Source organism: Manis javanica, chromosome 1, assembly GCF_040802235.1.
Source record: "Manis javanica isolate MJ-LG chromosome 1, MJ_LKY, whole genome shotgun sequence".
In the NCBI taxonomy this organism is placed as follows: Eukaryota; Metazoa; Chordata; class Mammalia; order Pholidota; family Manidae; genus Manis; species Manis javanica.
The window spans coordinates 1,840,012-1,858,522 of NC_133156.1; the positions used below are offsets into that span (position 1 = coordinate 1,840,012).

The following is an 18,511-nucleotide window of genomic DNA, read 5'->3' on the forward strand; positions in this document are numbered from 1 at the left end:
GTAGGCACCTTGTGAAATGACAAAGTTGTATCAACTCTACTTTGGTTTCTTTGGAGGGTAAAGGGTCCAGTTTCATTTGATCTCTTTATTAGAGGAACTGATAGCTAGATATTTAAAGCCACTGGGCTACTTTCAATTTTAAAAATCTATATCTAATGGTCTAATATTAAAATGGCAGAAATATTTTTATGCACTTCCCTTTCTGCCATGAGTTTTCATGGATGGCTCAGGCTGGCCAACCATGTACATGTGTCTCTCATCTTCACTTTGAAGAGTTCTGCCACAGTGATAGGAGAGCAAATCTGAGCACTCATGGAGGCTGTTATGCTGCCAGGGGTCTCTGGGGTAGAAAGAACGAGAATGCCTTCCTGCGCCTCTGCACAGTGAGGGAGTAGAGAGAGCGGGGGGCAGTACCCGTGATTTGGAGACAGCACTGCCTTTCTGGCCGCAAGTCTTTTCTGGACACAGCAGGAACTGACCCAATTTGTGATTCTCTGATGTTCCACTGAGCTTTTCTGGATTTTCCCTTTTCTTCATACAGAGACCATCTCTTTTGATTCCTAGGAAGCGGGCTGTTTGGTGGAAGAAAACTGAGTAACGTCCCCCTTTAAAGAGCATTTTAAGCAACTAATATTTGTAGCGCTGTCATTTTCTTCATTAAAAATGGACTTTGTCTAATATTAGGAAAAAGAATTCTGATGATTTTCAAATATTCCCTATCATTATCCAATAAATACATTATCTGATTTCCAGTAACTCATCCATTAGCATTAGGTGAGATTTCATAGATAGATAAACCAGTGCTCACAGAAGGCCAGGGTCCTTTCTTTGAACTCCTAAAGCACTGGGTCGTCAGGTCCCTTTACCAGCCCTGATCCGACCTGCATCATCTCCAGACTCTCAACTGTGGTTCCTCTTTCCTGCATCATCATCTGGTAACTCTCTCAAGGAATTAAAAAGGGCAATTACAAGGCTTGCCTCTTTTGTGTCTGATCTCTCCATGGATTGCTGTCCTTTATGGCTTGATATCAGAGTCTTGAAAACCATTGCTGCATATAACTTGTCCCTTTATTTGGTTGTTTCAAAGGGATGGTGAAACTGGTCTCTGTTACTCCAACTTGACTGGAACTGTGTAAATCCTACTTCCCATAGGATTTTAACCAGACCCAGAAACTCCTAACAGTATATTCAAAATGTCTACGATGTAATTTAAACTTACCTAATATACAAAGAACAGGGAAAATCTGAACAACTCATAAGGAAAAAGATACTCAACAGCTTTCTCCCTTATTCTGAATATCGGTAATCTAAATCCAACAAAAGTTTTAGCAGCTATAATAACTATGTTCCATGCAGTGTAGGACTGAATGTGCTTGAAACAAATGGAAAGACAGTAGTTCTCAGAAAATAAAGAGAAGCTGTAAAAATCAACAAGATGGACATCTTACAATGAAAAATAAAGTAACGATGACAAAGGAAGGAATCTATGAACTTGAGCAAAGCAATGCAAATTATCCAATTTGAACAACAACAGAGAAAAAAATATCAAAAGAGTCTCAGAGACCTGTAGAACAGAACAAAAAGGGAAAACATTAATGCCATTTGAGACCTAGGACAGGAGACTATGATTGGGGCAGAATAAATATTTGAAGAAATAATGGCTGAAAACTGCCCAAATTTGGTAAAAGACAAATTTACAGACTCAGGAAGCTCAGAGAACCCCTGACTGGATAAACTCAGAGAAAACCATGCTGAGATGTATCTTAATCAAACTACTGAAGACAAATATTTTTTTTTAAATCTTGAAAGCTACCAGAGGAAAAAAAATGACATATAACATTTGAATGACTGTGGACTTGTGGCAGTGCACAACATTTTAAAAGCAGTATAAGAAAAGAAAATGTCAACCCAGAGGTACTCAGTAAGAATACCTTTGATGAATGAAGAAATAATAACAACAGTCTCAGGTGAATGAAAACTAAGAGAATTAGTCAGAAGCAGGCCTTTATAAAAGAAATGTTCAAGGAAGTACTGTAGGAAGTAAGGAAAATATATCACAGGGAATTGAGAATTCAGTCATGAAGGAAGAGCAACATAAATGGTAAATAGGTAAATATGACAGATTATTTTCTCCTCTAAAGTTCTTTGAAATATAACAATGGAGAGCCAAAATTATAAAATTGGTAGTTTTTAACGTATGCAGATGTGTAATATATATGACAACTACTAATACAACATAAAAGGGGCAAGATGAAGTTTCTACATTTCCCTTGAAGAGGTACAATAGTAATTTTAATAGATTAAAACATGACATATGTATTTGGTAATGCCTAGAACAACCATCAAATACTACACAAAAACCAAAAGCAAACAAGAGACATTAAAATGGAATATGAATATATTTTTAAATATTTCAAAAGAATACACAAAAGTGGGAAAATAAAAAATGGAGGGGGACAAAAAGAAAACAAATAAAATAATGACTGAGGAAAAATACCACCTCATCAATAATTATATTAAATATAAACATTCTAAGCACACCAAGTAAAAAGTCAGGTGATCATTAAATTGGACAAAAAAAATAAGACCTAAGTGTATGCTGTCTAGAAACCCACTTCAAATATCCTGATATAGATAGGTTAAAAGTAAAAAGGAAGGAAAAATACACACCATGTGAACACTTGTCAAAGAAAGCTGACTGTCTCTATTAATATTAGACCAAGTAGACTTTAGAACAAGGAAAATTACCAAGGACAAAGAGGCTCATTATGTAATGATATGAGGGCCAATGCACGAAGACATACAATGTTTAATGTATGCACACACAGGAACAAAAAATAAAAGTGGTATTACAATATAACTGGAGAACTGCAAGGAGAAATCAATCCACAATTATAGTTGGAGGCTTTCAATTTCCTCTTTCAATAATAAAATGAGTAGACAAAAAAAATCAACAAGACCATAGTAATCCTGAACAATGTACCTCTCCATCCATCAAAGAACAGAAGAACACATATTCCTTCTGAGGGCACGTAGATCATTTACCAAGACAGACCATATACTGGTCATAAAAGAACCTTACCCATTTAAAAGTATTGAAATCATGTAAAGTATATCCTCTGACCATAATGGAATTGAATTAGAAATCAGTAACAGAAAAATATTCTTAGGAATTAGATTAAAAACTGCTAAATAATCCAAAGGCTAAAGAGCAAGTTTCAAACAGAATTAGAAAACATTTTGAACTGAGTGAAAATGAAAATACAATGTATCAAAATTGGTGGGATAAAGCTAAAGCAATGTTTAGAAGGAAATATGTCATTAAATGCATCTATTAGAAAGAAGCGAGGCTTCACATTAATACTATGATTCTACCTTAGGGAACTAGAAGAAAGAAGAGCAAAAGAAGCCAAAGTAATCCGAAGGAAGTAAATAAAGAAGAGCAGAAATCCATAAAACTGAAAACAGAAAAAACAACACAGAAGTCAATAAAGCAAGAAATTGGCTCTTTGAAAAGGTCAATAAAATCGATAAACCTCTATACAAATTGACCAAGAAAATAACAAAGGAGAAACAAATTACAACATCAGGAATAAAAAAGACATGATTACAGACCCAACAATGAAGAACTCTAGGCATATACATTCGATGACTTAGATGGAATGGAATAATTCCTCCTTACACCTAAACTACAAAACTCCCTGAAGAAATAGAAATAGATAACATGAATAGGTCCATACAGACAGAGAAAAATAGGTAACACTAACTTACTGATACAGGGCTCCTTACTTTGTGCCTCTGCTGTGGAATAGACTGGCCCCCAAAGCTGAGACCTTCATTTTATTTGATACAGGGTGTTGAGTAGTGGGTTGTGAGCAAAAGTCTTGAAGTAGGAGAATTAAATGATAAATGGTTCTTAAGGTCTTAATCTCTTTCAGTCAAGGAGATTTCGGCAAATATGTTTTGGAAGAGGTATCTACTTAACAACAGACAACCTCGCTAGACAGGAATACTAATAACTAGGGAAGATGTGGACTAAAATGTAGTGTTAAAGATTTCATCTAGGCAGGCAGTTTTCAAAAAATGAACATAAGGGATAAATCTAAGAATTGGTATAGTTTACATAGAACCACGTGCTTATTATTTTTTCCAGGTAGGGCATTTTTCTACGTAAGACACATAATATATAGCTATGCTTTTTACATAAAAAGCAATACATATTACACATTGCTAAAACATTTTTAAAAAGCTGCCTAGTTCAATACCCTGTCCCCAATCTGTCCTGGACAGTTAAACATGCCTTTGACAAATTGCATTTTCCACAATAGTTTTTTTGGACATTAAAATGAATGAATTATCTAAGCAGAAAATGAAAACCCTGAACAAGTATTACTTCTGTTCAATCAAGTACAATATTTAAGTATACAATTGGGCTGCTTCTCTTTATGTGCTTTGACATGCAAATATTCTTGCCCCATACAATAATTCAAATTACCCCAAAGAAAATAACTAATTTGAGACTGAATAAAATGAACCTGGTGATATCAGGAACAAACAGATTTTGGTCAAGCAGTCTTGGTAAAATCCATCTCTATGTGTCATTTTGAGAGTAAGCCTTTAGGTCAGCACTGAGTTCATGCTTGTGCCGAGGGCTGAAACAGTTGGCCAATGAGGACAGTCCTGCCATGATCTCACTTTCTCTAACTGTTGCCCCCTCTGTTAGAATATTTCGTCAGAGGTGTCCAGAACAGCTTGTTGGTAACACTGAGGCAGTTTCAAGGGGCAACTTTTTCCAAGGACCAAATAATCTTCAAAATATTCAAAAGAAAAACAGAATGGTCTAAGCTCTTGCTATTCCGTGTGTGGTCTGAAGATCATTAGCACTGCCAGATCCTCAGAGTGTGCTGGAAATGCAGAACCTCAGGCTGCCCCCCTGACCAATTCCATCCGAATTTCATGTCAGTTTATTAACACCTCCAGGTGATTGGTATTGAAATTTGAGACATTGTGTTTCAAGCTCTTTGAATAGGTTTTCATCAGAGGTGAGTTGTGGGATGAAAGGGTTATTACATATTTTCAGGGGTAAGTGTTGATTCTTTAGACAGAGATTTTGGCACTGCAGTTATATATAGAATTGAACATCACATGGGGAAAACACAGAAAATAAAATGCTTCTGAGAAGTCAGCCTCTGCCAGTAATGTTGCTCAGAGAACTAACCTCTACTGCGGCACAGCAGAGTTCCTGGAGGCCTGTGGGATGCTTATCAAGTTCAAAGGCAAAGGTTTTGTTATTAGGCAGGTGGTGTTAATGCTTTCTTCATATACACAAATCCACCTGTTGTTAAAAGTAAGCATTTATGAATTAATAACCATCTTTAAGGGGACACTCTTCAGCACTTTATCAGACCAAGATCTGTGAACACTGGCTTTTTAATCACACAAAAACATCTCCACACAGAGTAAAAAGGTTCACTTTGTAATCCATGACCTTAAGAGACGATTAGCTGAGTGGCACACCATGACCCAAATTCTGTCGTTTTCCAATGTCTAGAGTGCAATCCCGGTCCAAACCTCTGGACACACACAGAACCCTGCAGGGGTCACTCTGCAGGATGAGATGACCCTTCCCAAGGCAGGCTCTGGCAGTCAGAAACCCTCTAACTTCACTTCAAGATTAATTTTCCAGCTACATCTTCCTACTTTTTGTTCTCAAAGATCTTTGTGGGGATGACAAACAGGTCTGGATGATCTAGATGAGGCTGGCCAAGCGGCTTCACATGCCGATGGAGCACCAGCCAGGCTTGGAGAGCGGAGGGAGCCTCTCCCACGCTTCTCCTCTGGGTCTCCTCTCTGTAACAGCTACTTGCATGACCTTTAGCTGATTCATCAATGTGATTCAACTTAGAAATGACTAAAGAGATATTCAAATGTCAAAACAATAATGGTGGTTTAACCATCTGCTTTTATTGATCGCACACCCTGTCATTTTAGGACTCCTGTCACGCTCTGCTTGGATATTTAAAATGTTCTTTATTGAATCCTCAAAGCTTCTGAAATGAAACTCCAGCAATTAATTATCATAGAATCCCCAGGCCCCAGTGTCCTCACATTAGAGGCCGTAAGAAACAGTAGGAGGAACATTGGCTCTAAAGCAAGACAGACCAGAGTGACTCTTCACTGAGCCGTCTGGGTAAGTTACCTGAGCCTCACTGAGCCTCAGTTCCTCACTGCAAGACGGGGAAAAGAGCATCTATTGTTTATTTTTCTGGGGCCAACTCGAGATATCACAAACTTTTCCCAGTTAAAAATCTCTTATGGGTATTTTCTCAGTATTTTGGACAGATTCTCCCTCTCCAGAGTTCTCTTTTTTCCCAGAATACTGGAAGCTGCAGGAAAAGCTACGTGTCCTCAAAGCAGCAAATGAGGAGCTTTGCGTCCTCACGCCTCCTGCCGGTGCCCTGGGTCTGTTGGCCCTTCGGCTGCGTACTGGCCCATGCTTCTGCGGGCCATGGGCCTTGTTTGCTATTACCCTTGTTCGTGAGGCCTGAGGATTCTGTGTTCACCTCAGCACAACCTAAGGTTTCCTTCCCATTGATCAGGCCTCTTAACACATCCACACCACACTTCTGGGTCTGGCAATGCTAAGTGCTTTCCCTGCACCACCCTATTTAAAACTTCAATTCCCTCCCACTTAAGCAGTACTCACTGAATTTCCTCTCACCCTCCTCACCTATGTTTCTTCAGAGCATTCTCCTTTTTTATCATACAAAATAAAATAAATGTACTCATTTATTGCGTTGTGTTACCCCTCCCGCCCTCACATACACACCCTATAATGTAAACTCCATGACGGCAGGTGTTTGGGCTGTTCTGTTCACTCTGTCTCCCTCATGCTTAGAACAGTGCCTGGCACCCATAAGTGCTCTTCTGATGTTTCAGCGTGTGTCAGATGAATGAGCACTTATGGGGTCAGACTGCTGCCTTAGGACCCAGGTTCCCATAGCCACACTCGGGCAGAAAGGAAGCTCAATCTGCGAGAAAAACAAAACACAGGGACCACCCCTTCATTCTACCCAGGAATCACAACCATTCTACTGACTACCACCAAACGGAAGACTCAGCCATAAAACACATGCACCCATCTAGACTTGGAACTCTGCGTGAATAACCATTGTCACCCACCCCACTGTGACATGCTGCCCCACCCATCCTATGTCAATAGCAGAGTCCTGACCCTTTGGAAGGTTCTGACACTCTACTGGTTGCTTCCAGTGGGGAAAGATTGGACTTCAGAAGCTGAGCGACTAAGGTAGAATCAGGAAGCCATATCAGGAGGGGGACAGAGTTTATTGAAGAATTGGAGAAAAAGAGGAAACTAAGGTACAGAATGAACCAAATTATCTACTTCTGCTTGGGTTTTTCTGAGCCCTATTTAATACTAAATATCTAAATATCTGAAGATCCTTACAGAGTCCCAGCTAGAGGTCAGAAAGATTACTTTTCAGGGCAGTTATGCACCTACATTCATGCCCATGGGGCCTTAAGGAAAGCAGCTGGGCACGGAGCAAAAAGGGACTTCAGAGGAATGGATGATCTTTATCGATTCTAATTACCTGGAGCAAAGTTTGAAAGGGTTCTTGTTCTAGAGAACCATCTCCGCATGTACCCACTAGAAGGACACACACTGAATTTTCCAGCATTATCCCTGTATCCTCACTGTATCCTTACCTGACATACAGTCAGATCAGGGACAGAAGAATCAAAGGGCTGGGTTTTGTCATGGCCAGAACCTGGGGGGTTGGAGGGAGGAAATCGGTTGACTTGACTTTGTCCCTATCCCTTGGGACTCTTGGATAGTTACTCTGTGTTTCATAAATGGACACATTTCCCCACCTCATCCAATACATTTCTGCTTGTATTTTAGGGAATCTACAATGGAAGAACCCGAGGAGGATCAGCTAGATCACGAGTAAGTATTATGATTATGCAGAGCCACATCCAAGGACCAAGGCGTGAAGCAGGTCTGCTCTTCATGATATCCCTCATCTTCCCCCTCCTCCATCCTGCACTCCTGTCTATCCAACCCCCTGCTGACACCACCCCAAGCACTCCATGTCCTCCTGAAGTGACAACTATTGTAAGTCCTGCATCCATTCAGCCCTTCCAAGGAAGGACTTACTTTGCAAGTTCATCCCTCATTCCTACTCAAAACAAAAGACCGCTCCCACACACTTTATTCCCAGTTAAGCATTTCAAAGAGAAATCAATTGACACACAACAAAAAGAAAAAAAGGTATTGAGACCTTCCCATTTGCCAGATACCATTTCTAAAGCACTGAGATGTTACCATTATTACATTCAAATTCACTTCAAAAAAGTTGTTTGTATTCTTGAAAGTGAATGCCTGGATCATATGTGTGTGTACTCGGTGCAGTAACTCCCATGGTACATTCTCAAGCTTTGTAGCAGGCAATGGAGAAGCTCTTAGATGCGAGGAGGGAGGGAAAAACAGAAGCCCCATCTGCTGGTGGAGAGCTCTTGCGGCTTAAGGCAGGAACCAACTCTAAGTGATGTACCAGGTGCCTGGATGAAAATACTCAGTGGAAGTGTATTTCATGAGCAGATTTTGTGCACCATTTGCTGAGAAACCATTCTCTCCAATACAAGAGGCTATTAAGGAAGCAAACTTCTTCCAGAAGCAGGGAGGAGGTGTACTATTATATTGAGCACTTTGATCAAGAAAGCCTGGGAAAATCCTCTCTGGCTGCCTGAGTTGAGAATTACTGAAACAAATAGTAGGACATGATTAAGAAATACAATTTCCTATGAACAAGGAAAAGGTGTGCTCCCAGAAAAAGCCAGGTTGTTGAATTACATGTCTCCTAGATACCCCTTCTGGCCCAAAGATCCCTGACCCTGAGATAACTGGCCCTTGTTCCTTTCGTGGACTGAATCTATAGGTCAGAGGAGGTGGAGATCTTAAGACTAACTCAGACAAAGAGGAACATTGATAGTTTGAACAGAGACCTTGAACGAGATCTCCAAAGAATAGATGAAGCAAATCAGGAACTTCTTCTCAAAATCCACCAGAAAGAAGATGAAATACAGAGGTGAGTGCTGGGGTTTCTTGAGGGAAGTTCCCAATCCAAGGGATGGGATAGAGGAGAAAAGACAAACGTCAATTTTCCTACCTGCTCCAGAGACCTGTATCTTATGTAGCAGTTTCTTCCTCATTCTTTGGCATTTCCTGTGGTTCAAACCGTGAATTATAGAAAGTTTCAAAGAGATTCTTAAAAGATTGGATGATATTCACCTGAGCTGAAAGAACACTAGGGTGTTTGACTTGGGAATCAGGTCGAACTTTGAGGTGATTTTTTGTCCTGCCTTTGAAGTGATTATGACGATAAGGACACAGGAAAGATGGGTTTCCATCTTGAGAGCCGTATTTACTGACACTGAAGTAGCCTTAAAACTGACAGATGTGTTTTTTTCAGTTCTGAAGCGGTCTGTTCCTCACACTATGTGCTTGTGTCATTCAGGCTGGAAAGTGAGATCACTCAGCCCCAGGACCTGACAGATGATGAGGAGTGGGAGCAGCAGAATAGTACCACCATGGAAAGGGAAAGAACGCTGCAAGACCTGGAAGAAGAAATAGCCAGACTTGTAAGCAAAAAGCTGGGAAGAGCCATCTGATGGGCGTTATTCCTCAGCTTGTCTCTCATCAGCCATCAGATAAGCTAGTCTCCTCTTTTTTACACGCAAAGAATAGTCAAAAGACATGGTAAAATATGTGTTGAGTAATTTTCATATTGGTAATATTTCACATTGGGAATCCCTGCACGTGGGCATGTCTATCCTGGTGAGCTGGTGTAGATACGTATGTGGAAATCAAACCACAGGTCCTTTACCTGACAATATGCAGTGAGGTAGAGTTACTGCAGGCAAATAGCACTCGGTGAAAGGAAGAACAATCAGCTGAATAAAGACGGGTGGTAGCAGGGAGCTCCACACCTATGCGCTGCTTCTTTCTCTCAACAGGAAAGGAAAAATGAGACTCTGGTCCATGATACAACAGAACTTCAGAAAAAGGTGGGATGGGGCTCTAGTTTTCCCCAGGTTGCCCGCAGCGGCTCCAGTTGTCAAAGGGACAAGGGAGGGAAAATGATCATAGAGGATCCCACATGTCAGAAAAGTCTGTGCAGGGGGTGGGTTCTACCCCTGCCCCCCTCTCACGAGGCTGAGCCTCGTACCTGAATGTCATGAAATTCCCTTGCAAGCATAAGTTGAAGGGAGTGGGTGGGCCATTTGGTGATCCCGTGGGTTTTTCATTCTGTTTTTCATTCTATCACAAGAAAATGGAATCCACTGACACTTTGTCGGAAGGTGAAAGGTTAATTTTATTTTCAACAGAGTTTTCAAATACTTAAATACCAAGGGCTTCCCTTTCCTTATCCAGACATTCACTCCACCTCAACTCTTGCTCAAAGTACAGTGTATTTCCCATGATTGCCCTACTTTCTGACCCCCGCCTGCAGCCCTCTGTAGCATAGGGTTCAGGGAAGTACTCCTGCTTGGGCAGACTCTAGCTCTGGTGGCCAAGACTAGTGAGAAGAAGACAGAGGTAGAATAAAGATGCTTCCAAGGGCACCAAGTATCCACTAAGGGACCATCTCCTGGCAGCTTTATCAAGGCCATGTTATTGGCTCTACACACCAAACAGTGTTTTTGACTTCTAGAATTTTTTATTTGATGTATTTTTTTTGAAATACGTGTTTATTTAAAATCATAGCTTACAAGGAAATTGCAAAAGGCAACCAAGTGTGAGCAAGGCCATCTACAGGGAGCACTGGAACAGTCAAAGGTAAATGAAAAATCAATCTTGAGAGGGTTTGGGTTACATGAGCAGGAAGCAAGCTTTTACGTGGAAACAACTATCAAAACTGGGATAAATTCTTTGTAGTTTTAGCCCATGTCAGACTTAAGCCTAGGCTACTGAGTACTGAATTCTTTTCTGCCCTTGGCATGGAATTTCACTCTGAAGCCATACATTTTGTTTCTCTCCCTTCAGGAAGAGCAGAACACAACTGCACAATGCATATATAACACTTAAGTCCCTGGTTTATATCCTGGTCCCAGCACTTAGTGAGCTATATGAAGTTGGGTAATTTAATCAGCCCCTTTCAGCCTCAGTTTGAAAACTGAATGAAATGGTATATTTTTAAGAGTAAAACCTTGAAACGTCACCTATTCAACATGATTATTTAAAAGTCTAGCTGAGGCAAATGTATGGATTCATAGAGCAGACCTAGGATTTGTCAATCTACTGTGTGCTAGGTAATTTACACACTCTTATCACTGACCCCCATCCAGAAAAGGTTCATTCAATTTACCACTCAAATATTTAGTGACCTCTACCTGCTGAGTGTAGCATACATTGCTTAGCATTTCTCTAATTGTGTTCCAAAGATAAAAACCTGGGCACAAGCACAATCCCTGAGATCAAAGATGCAAACTGGTGGACTTATTTTTTAATTGAGAAAGCAGGTACAATACTTACTTGATACTTTGTAGAATTCCATCTTTCCCTTGCCCTATTTCTCAGCGTCTGAAGCTCACACTTTCGCCCATACTATGTCTGTGGGCCATGATGCAGAGATGGACACACTGAAAATAGAAATAGAAAGCGAAAAATAGAGGATTACTTCCCTATTTCGTGTCAGCCAAATTAGTACTGATGGCCACACACACACAAAAAAAAAAAAAAAAAAAAAAAAAAAAAAACAGGAAGTCCAAAGCCACTAAAACAGCTTCCTTGGCCACGCCTGTCCAGGAAATGTATCTGGAAAGGGAGAAATGTGGAGCCTGCATGTGCTTCAGGATAAAGTTGAGGCTCAGGCTAGAAAGGCTTAGGAAGGCCCTTGACTAGCCTTGCCAAATAACTGAATTTGCTTCCTTCTGCTCAAAACAAGTTTTCTTGACAGTAGCCCTCCAGAGACCATGGTGAGGCTTTAAGTCTGGTAATTCTGTGTCACCTCAGCTGAGCCGAAAGACTATAGGTAGTTCCAGGCATTGTCAGAACAATGGCCATTATTTTCCTGGAAGCTATTAGCCCACCTCCAAAGAACTCTAAAGCATCACTGACCCTTTAAATTACACCCATTTGCCTACATGTGTTGTAGATTTCTCAAGTGATTTCTCTAATTCTATAAAATCCATAGCATCTCTTCCTTCTGTTGTTCTTACATCTTGGAAATCAGCTCATCAGTTTAATAGTATGCCTGCTGCGCCTCTTTGTGTCTCAGACCACCGTCCTGAAAATACAGCCCTTAGCACATTTGGCTCTCTGGCCCTGGATATAATTGACTGAAGAGGAAAGGAACTGTTAGAAGTCTTCAGATGTGAAACAATGGCACCTAGATCAAAGTGGGAACAGTAGAGCTAAAAGTGGAAGGAAGGAAAAACTTAGGCTTGTCTGCTCTAACTAGGGAATATGCCCCGAGCACATCTATTCCTCTGCTACTATTACCCTCTGCAAGACACCATAAGCCCTTGCCTGGATGCCAAATTAGCCTCTTAGTCTTCCTGCTTCTGCTCTTACCCGTAATCTACTTTTCACACATAGAAAAGACTTATTCTTTAAAAACACAAATCAAGTTATGTCCTTACTACTTCGAGTTCACACCTGGATTCTCACTGCAATTAAAATAAAGAACCAAACTCTAGAAGCTACAAGGCCTTCCACATAATCTCATCCATGCCAACCTTTCCCCACCTCATCTCCTCCTTCCCAGGTGTTTCCCCACGCTCCAGCCACAGAACTTCCACATACACTACATATGTGCTCTTTCACACTCTTGGCTCTTGCTGCAACCCTGCATGGGCCATATTTCTTCCAGATCTCCATTTGGCTACTATTTACCATTTGGATTTCAACCCAGCATCATCCCATCAGACAGGACTTCACCCATGATCGCTCTCATGCCACCGCTAGCACTACATTTCTCTGTATTTCTTTCATAGCATTTATCATTGTCATGTTGACTTATGTGTTAACGTCCCCAACTATAATGCAGCTCTGTGAGGCAGAGACTCTGCCTGTCAATCCTGTTCACCACTGTAGACTTTCTGCTCTCATGGCCCTCTGCCCATCACTCCAACACAGTGACCAATATAGAATAGGCTTCCATCAAACAAGGGAGGAAAAGAAGGAAGGACTACGGGGAGCAAAAAAGGAGTGAGCGGTAAGTATATAAAAGGAAAAGGAAGACTGAGGTTTTTCAAGATTGATGTTTTTCCTAAGAGGAATGGCTAACAAGGAAGGAAGCTAAGAATTGTAGTTTAAGCATGAGTGGAGCCCTCATGAATGCTAAGGCCTTGGGAGTGTAGAAAGGTAGGTTCACCTTAAGGATGCTGCATGGTTTGACTCTCCTCCATTAAAAAGACATCTGATATCATACCTGGTGCTCTTCAGCCACCTGTAAGATGACCTTTGAGACAGCATTTCAGAATGGAAGCCTGCTTGCACCTTGAGTTACCCATCTCCTTCCCTTTCTATAGGTTAAGTTACAAGAGCTGGAAGCTTCCTGTGCTGACCGAGAGAAGGAACTGGCTAAGGTGATGGTAGTAATTTCAGTATTTCTTCCCCCAGAGGAAGGAAAAGTTGATGTTCAGTTAGAGGACACAATACATTCTGCAAATGATTGACTTACATATAATAAGGTTCCAGATGCAGAACCATTATCGGGTTGAGGAGGGGATGAAGGAAAGGAAGGTAAATGCAGTCTCCAAGGTTTCCTTCTCTTCAATAATTTTTATAGGATATGTTCCATATCTGTATCTATTCTCTCAACTGTCCCAAAATAAACTTCCCTGCAAAATAAAGCTTATCTAGCATCAGAAAATAAATGAGTTCATACATACAGCAAAAACATATTTAGGACAATTAGAAAACTACATTTAGGGTCTGAGATTTAGGAGGAAGCAAGTATACTCTGGTTCTTAGAGAAATTTCCTGAAAGAAATTTAAGACTGAATTTTGGTTTGCCAGGTAATGGAAGACTATGCTTTGGTGGCCCAGCTCTGCAAAGATCAGGTCTTCTGCATTAAGGTACAGTTTCTTGGTAATGGGACAGAGAAGGGTTTGTAAGGTACAGGATAATATGAAACCAGGCTTTTCAAAGAACACTCTCTAGAACAATATTAACTCTTCAAAGTGGCATGACAAAGGGTCTTTGGGTCCCTGACAACCCGGCACCAATATCATTCTGTTACAGCCCTGGTCTCCTGACCTCTGTGCTCTTAAATTCATAACGAGCACTTTTCCTTTCATGACACCAATTACCCAGGGACCTGCCTGGGAAGGTAGGAAGTGCAGCGAGAGATCAGGAGTGGTGGTGGGTGTCGGGGCTGGAAAAGGAGACCAAGCATTCATGTTACCACGTAATAATACATGCTTCTTATGATTAGAAAAAGTATAAGGCTTCTAATTAGTAACTGTGGTTTCTTTTATTTCTCTTGGAAGAAGTACCAGGAAACTTCAAAGAACATTGAAGAAGAGGTAGAGACGCGGCTCCTTGAGAGAGAAGTGTGAGTTTTGGAAAAAAAAGGAACTTCTTGGTTTTAGTGGTAACTCCATCTCAGCCTGGGTCAGAGCAAACATTCCTCTGACCAGTTCCTACTCGGGACTGAGTGAGCCCGAACCGCACATCTCTCTCCCTTCTGTTAGTGATTGCTTGGCTCCCACTAAACCGCACCAACTTTAAAATGCAGGTCCTCCTTCCATCCTCCTTAAAAAACCACAGAAACACATCTCCCTTCATGCTTTTATCACATTTTCAATTATTCAGGTTTATATTAAGGGCAGGAACATCTGATTTTAAAAGGGCTGGTAGTCAGGCACTCTGATGAGTAGTACATTCTTACTTTCACAGAAAAGCCCTTTAAACTAATACCACCCTTCATTTTCCCAAAAACATAGAGGCTCAGCCATATAAGATAGGCATGAAACTAACCTCTAGACACACGAAGGCTATCATATTACCAAACCCAAACTGTACACTATATTAACTACTAAACTAGGACCATTAAAGGTTAGACATGGTAAGACAAAAGCCCCTGCCCCTCCTTTCTGAGTTTGTCTAGACCTGACATGGTGAGAAAACAAAGTAAAAAATCTCACTCCCATTTCTTGGCCCCTTTTTAGAAGTTAAATCTTAACTTACTCAAGAAGTACTTACATTTATTAAATATTTTGGATCTTGGGATCAAGGTAAACAGAACCAAACTTCATACCGCCTCTAAATAGCCTTGGTATGCATTGTGGCCTGGGAGGGCCACAGGGTACCAGGACTTGGAATTCTGAAGGATACCTTCAAGTTTCCCGAGAGCCTTCTTGAACATTAAGTATGGCTTCACTGCTAAGGTGAGTTTCTACAACAGAGCTGCCCAATAAAACTTTGTGCCATCCAATAAGGAGCCAAGGGCCACCTACTGAGTACCTGAAACATGGTTAGTGTGACTGAGGAAATGATTTATTTTTATTTTTATTAACTTATTGTTTATAGCTACATGCAGCCACTGGCTTCCATAGTGGACAGCACAGCTTTAGAATATGAAACTTTTTAAATAATCATTATGTAGTATGGATATTTGAGTGAACTTTATTCAATCCCTATCTTGGTTCACTTCCCCCTAGATCAAAAGTCTTGAGCATGAACTCGGCAAGAAAAGAACATAACAGTCAAAATAATAAGGTGAGCCTTCCACCCTGTGTCCTCTGAGGGCCACTGCCTGTCAGAGTTTCCAAAACACTATAAGCCAGGAAACATACACAAAGCTTCCCATGTGCATTTTCCAAGAACAGTACTAGATATAATTTCAAAGCATTCCAACCTGAAACAAAGAAGACAACTGTCTTCCCTCTCTTACAGCCAAGTAAATATGAGGCATGTCTTCGTAGAAACTAGTCTAAGACCTAAGAAGGTTCAGAATGCAAGTAAGATGGAACATTAACTGCGGCTATGCTCTACAGAGAAGAGGCTAATATATGACACATACACCACACCGCCCTCCTAATGCAATCACAGAACTCTTTCCATATGATCCCGACATGTTCCCGAATCTTTCAAAACACACAGCACCAGGGTTACCTGTCACTATCTGATCACAGTCGCCCCATGAGTTAACATAAGAAGTCATCACTTCTTTATGACACAGCTCCAAATCCATTCATGTTTAACATCGTGATGTCACCAGCACATATGCAAAGGTCAGAAGGACATAGAATTGGGTGCAGAGCATCACGGCTCTTTCCCTGTTTGGCATTTTGTGGCAGCAAGTTCACAGGGCTAAAAGATAAACTTTTATTTAACTTTATTTTTGTAATGAATATTGGTTTAAGAGGCAAGGTTGACATTCCCCAGAAATTTATTGGCATGAAATATATGATCTTGATAATCTCACCAAAAAAAAAAGTCTTCTTTTCCTAAAAAGCAAACATCAATAATACACCATTGTTCCTGGGGTCATCCAGATGTTTGGGTATATGTCAGACATGCCCACAGTGACCATGACTCCGATTGTCCTGAGCAAGTTATTCTGGCCCCTCTCTTGCATATTCCACTCAGCAAAAAAATATTAACTGGACCCTGAAATTAAATGGACTCCCTCTCTCTAGGATGAGGCTCAGCATACTTTCTGACATGTCCCGTCATCTATCCCCAATGGTTCATCAAAGTGTTCATCTGACTACACATCAGAGGAAAAACAGAGTGTCTTCATCAAGATTATGAGAGTCCCATGATGGTCCCGTGCCCTGAGTTTGAGCCGTCTTTACAGAGACGCTCCCTGGGCACTGATTAGAGGGCACTTCACCTCATCTGGCTCAAGTTATACAACCAAATTTGTAAAACAAAGTTTCTCATGATTCCAGTTCTATGAGCCTTATTTACACAATTTTAAAATCTTAATTCCTCTTTTTATCTCCCAAGGAAGTTAAAAGGAAAATGAAATAACAAAGAAAATATTTTGTCAAAGAAATGCCACAGAAATTCAGGATGTATTTTCATCTTTACATTTTTATACTTCTAAAACTTACCTCAGAATGTATTTGTGTGGTTTCCATAGCTTGTTCATTCCTCTAAGGGTTTCTGGCTGAGCTGAAGGTTAAGCGAAGAGTTATGAGAGCCCAGAATGTGGATTCGCAGAGGTCCCGCCTGGCCCTGCCACTAACTAGCTGTATAACCTTGGGCAACATACTTTACGTTTCTATGCCTTCCTCTACTCCTATCAGTATATAAGAAGGTGATACAAAATCATATATAAATATGTAACTGTGTATATATATACACACACACACATATATATATGCATATGTATATATAAATACTGCACACACACATATATGCATATGTATGTATATGCATGGGCTTTGAAATTTTCATGTTTATGCTTATGAAAAAAATTTGTATGGTATCTAAACATAACATATAACTAATAGCTCACTGAATATTACTTGACAGAGATGACAGCTTCAAAAAATTGCTTATTTATCAATTGCCTTTCTTCTTCTCCCAGGACAAGTCTCTCCAAAAGAAGGGAATATGGCTCTGTAAAAGGCAAGTAAATATCTTTGAGGACTTCTTGAAAACTGGGAGATCTACTAGCCATCCTGCAGACGACAAGGAGAACCTTTTATATACACACACACACACACACACACACTCTCACTCTCTCTCTCTCACACACACACACACACACACACACACAGAGTCAACAAACTAGTGTCATCAGTGACCACATGTCTCAGTTTACATGCTATGACTTCTTGCCGAAAGGCAATTACTAATCTCATTTTCTAGTATTAGCACCCAACAGCCCAGTAAGTAATCAGAAACGGGAATCTTATCACCTAAAAGAGATGTGGCAAATCTCATATTTACTCCCTCTTCCCTTAACAGTCTGAAATAATTTGATGTATCTGGATCCCCAGTAGAGTCAGTAGATTAGAAATGGGGTTCATAAGCATAGTGATTGGGTTTTCACACTATTGTATGAGACACGCCTCCCTCAAACCTTGTTACAATGTCAGCTCTTTACCCCCGACATGAAAAATATATACATACATAGGGAGAGAACTTCTAAATGCAAGTATACTGCTGCCTAATAACAGATAAAAGAGGAAATGATTGTGAAAGAGATAAAGCACCTAACAGTATCCAGCACATCATAATTGCTCAAAAATATTTGTTAACCTGAGTAAGAACTCAACATTCAAACAACTGAGTGCATATTAGTTCTGAAGGAATCACTGGGACAGCAAAAATTTGTATTCATGTAGCCTTGTATTTTCAAGTAAAGGTCAAATTATGTTCAATATAATCTGTTTACGAAGGCACACAGAAACAGATTCAAAGTGGTATAAAATATGATTTAGAAAGAGTTCCATCAAAATGATTAACATAAAATTATTGGTGTTTAAAGGTAATTTCCAAATGTCTAGAATATTGGCTTA

At 40.3% G+C, this 18,511-nt stretch overlaps 1 protein-coding gene and 1 pseudogene across 8 annotated transcripts in view; both read left to right on the plus strand.

The window, feature by feature from the left end:
• LOC140844528 (transmembrane and coiled-coil domain-containing protein 5A-like) overlaps positions 1-18,511 on the plus strand; it is a 120,106-nt gene that overhangs the window by 84,009 nt on the left and 17,586 nt on the right. For 3 of the 8 annotated variants that reach the window (XR_012123044.1, XM_073217432.1, XM_073217231.1), the window contains exons 1-11: positions 3,782-6,190; positions 7,925-7,969; positions 8,961-9,110; positions 9,540-9,663; positions 10,039-10,089; positions 10,790-10,861; positions 13,558-13,614; positions 14,048-14,107; positions 14,522-14,586; positions 15,695-15,752; positions 17,575-17,615. Coding sequence is in view for 7 of the 8 variants with exons in the window: in XM_073217432.1 (XP_073073533.1) it covers positions 7,935-7,969; positions 8,961-9,110; positions 9,540-9,663; positions 10,039-10,089; positions 10,790-10,861; positions 13,558-13,614; positions 14,048-14,107; positions 14,522-14,586; positions 15,695-15,752; positions 17,575-17,615 (713 nt within the window). In the remaining variant the exon portion in view is untranslated. Of the gene's footprint in view, positions 1-3,778; positions 6,191-6,233; positions 7,381-7,407; positions 7,970-8,960; positions 9,111-9,539; positions 9,664-10,038; positions 10,090-10,789; positions 10,862-13,557; positions 13,615-14,047; positions 14,108-14,521; positions 14,587-15,694; positions 15,753-17,574; positions 17,616-18,511 lie in introns of those variants that run through there. The other 5 variants (XM_073217286.1, XM_073217364.1, XM_073217504.1 and 2 more) reach the window with 5 other exon arrangements.
• On the plus strand, positions 18,009-18,104 carry LOC140844819 (small nucleolar RNA U13; annotated as a pseudogene).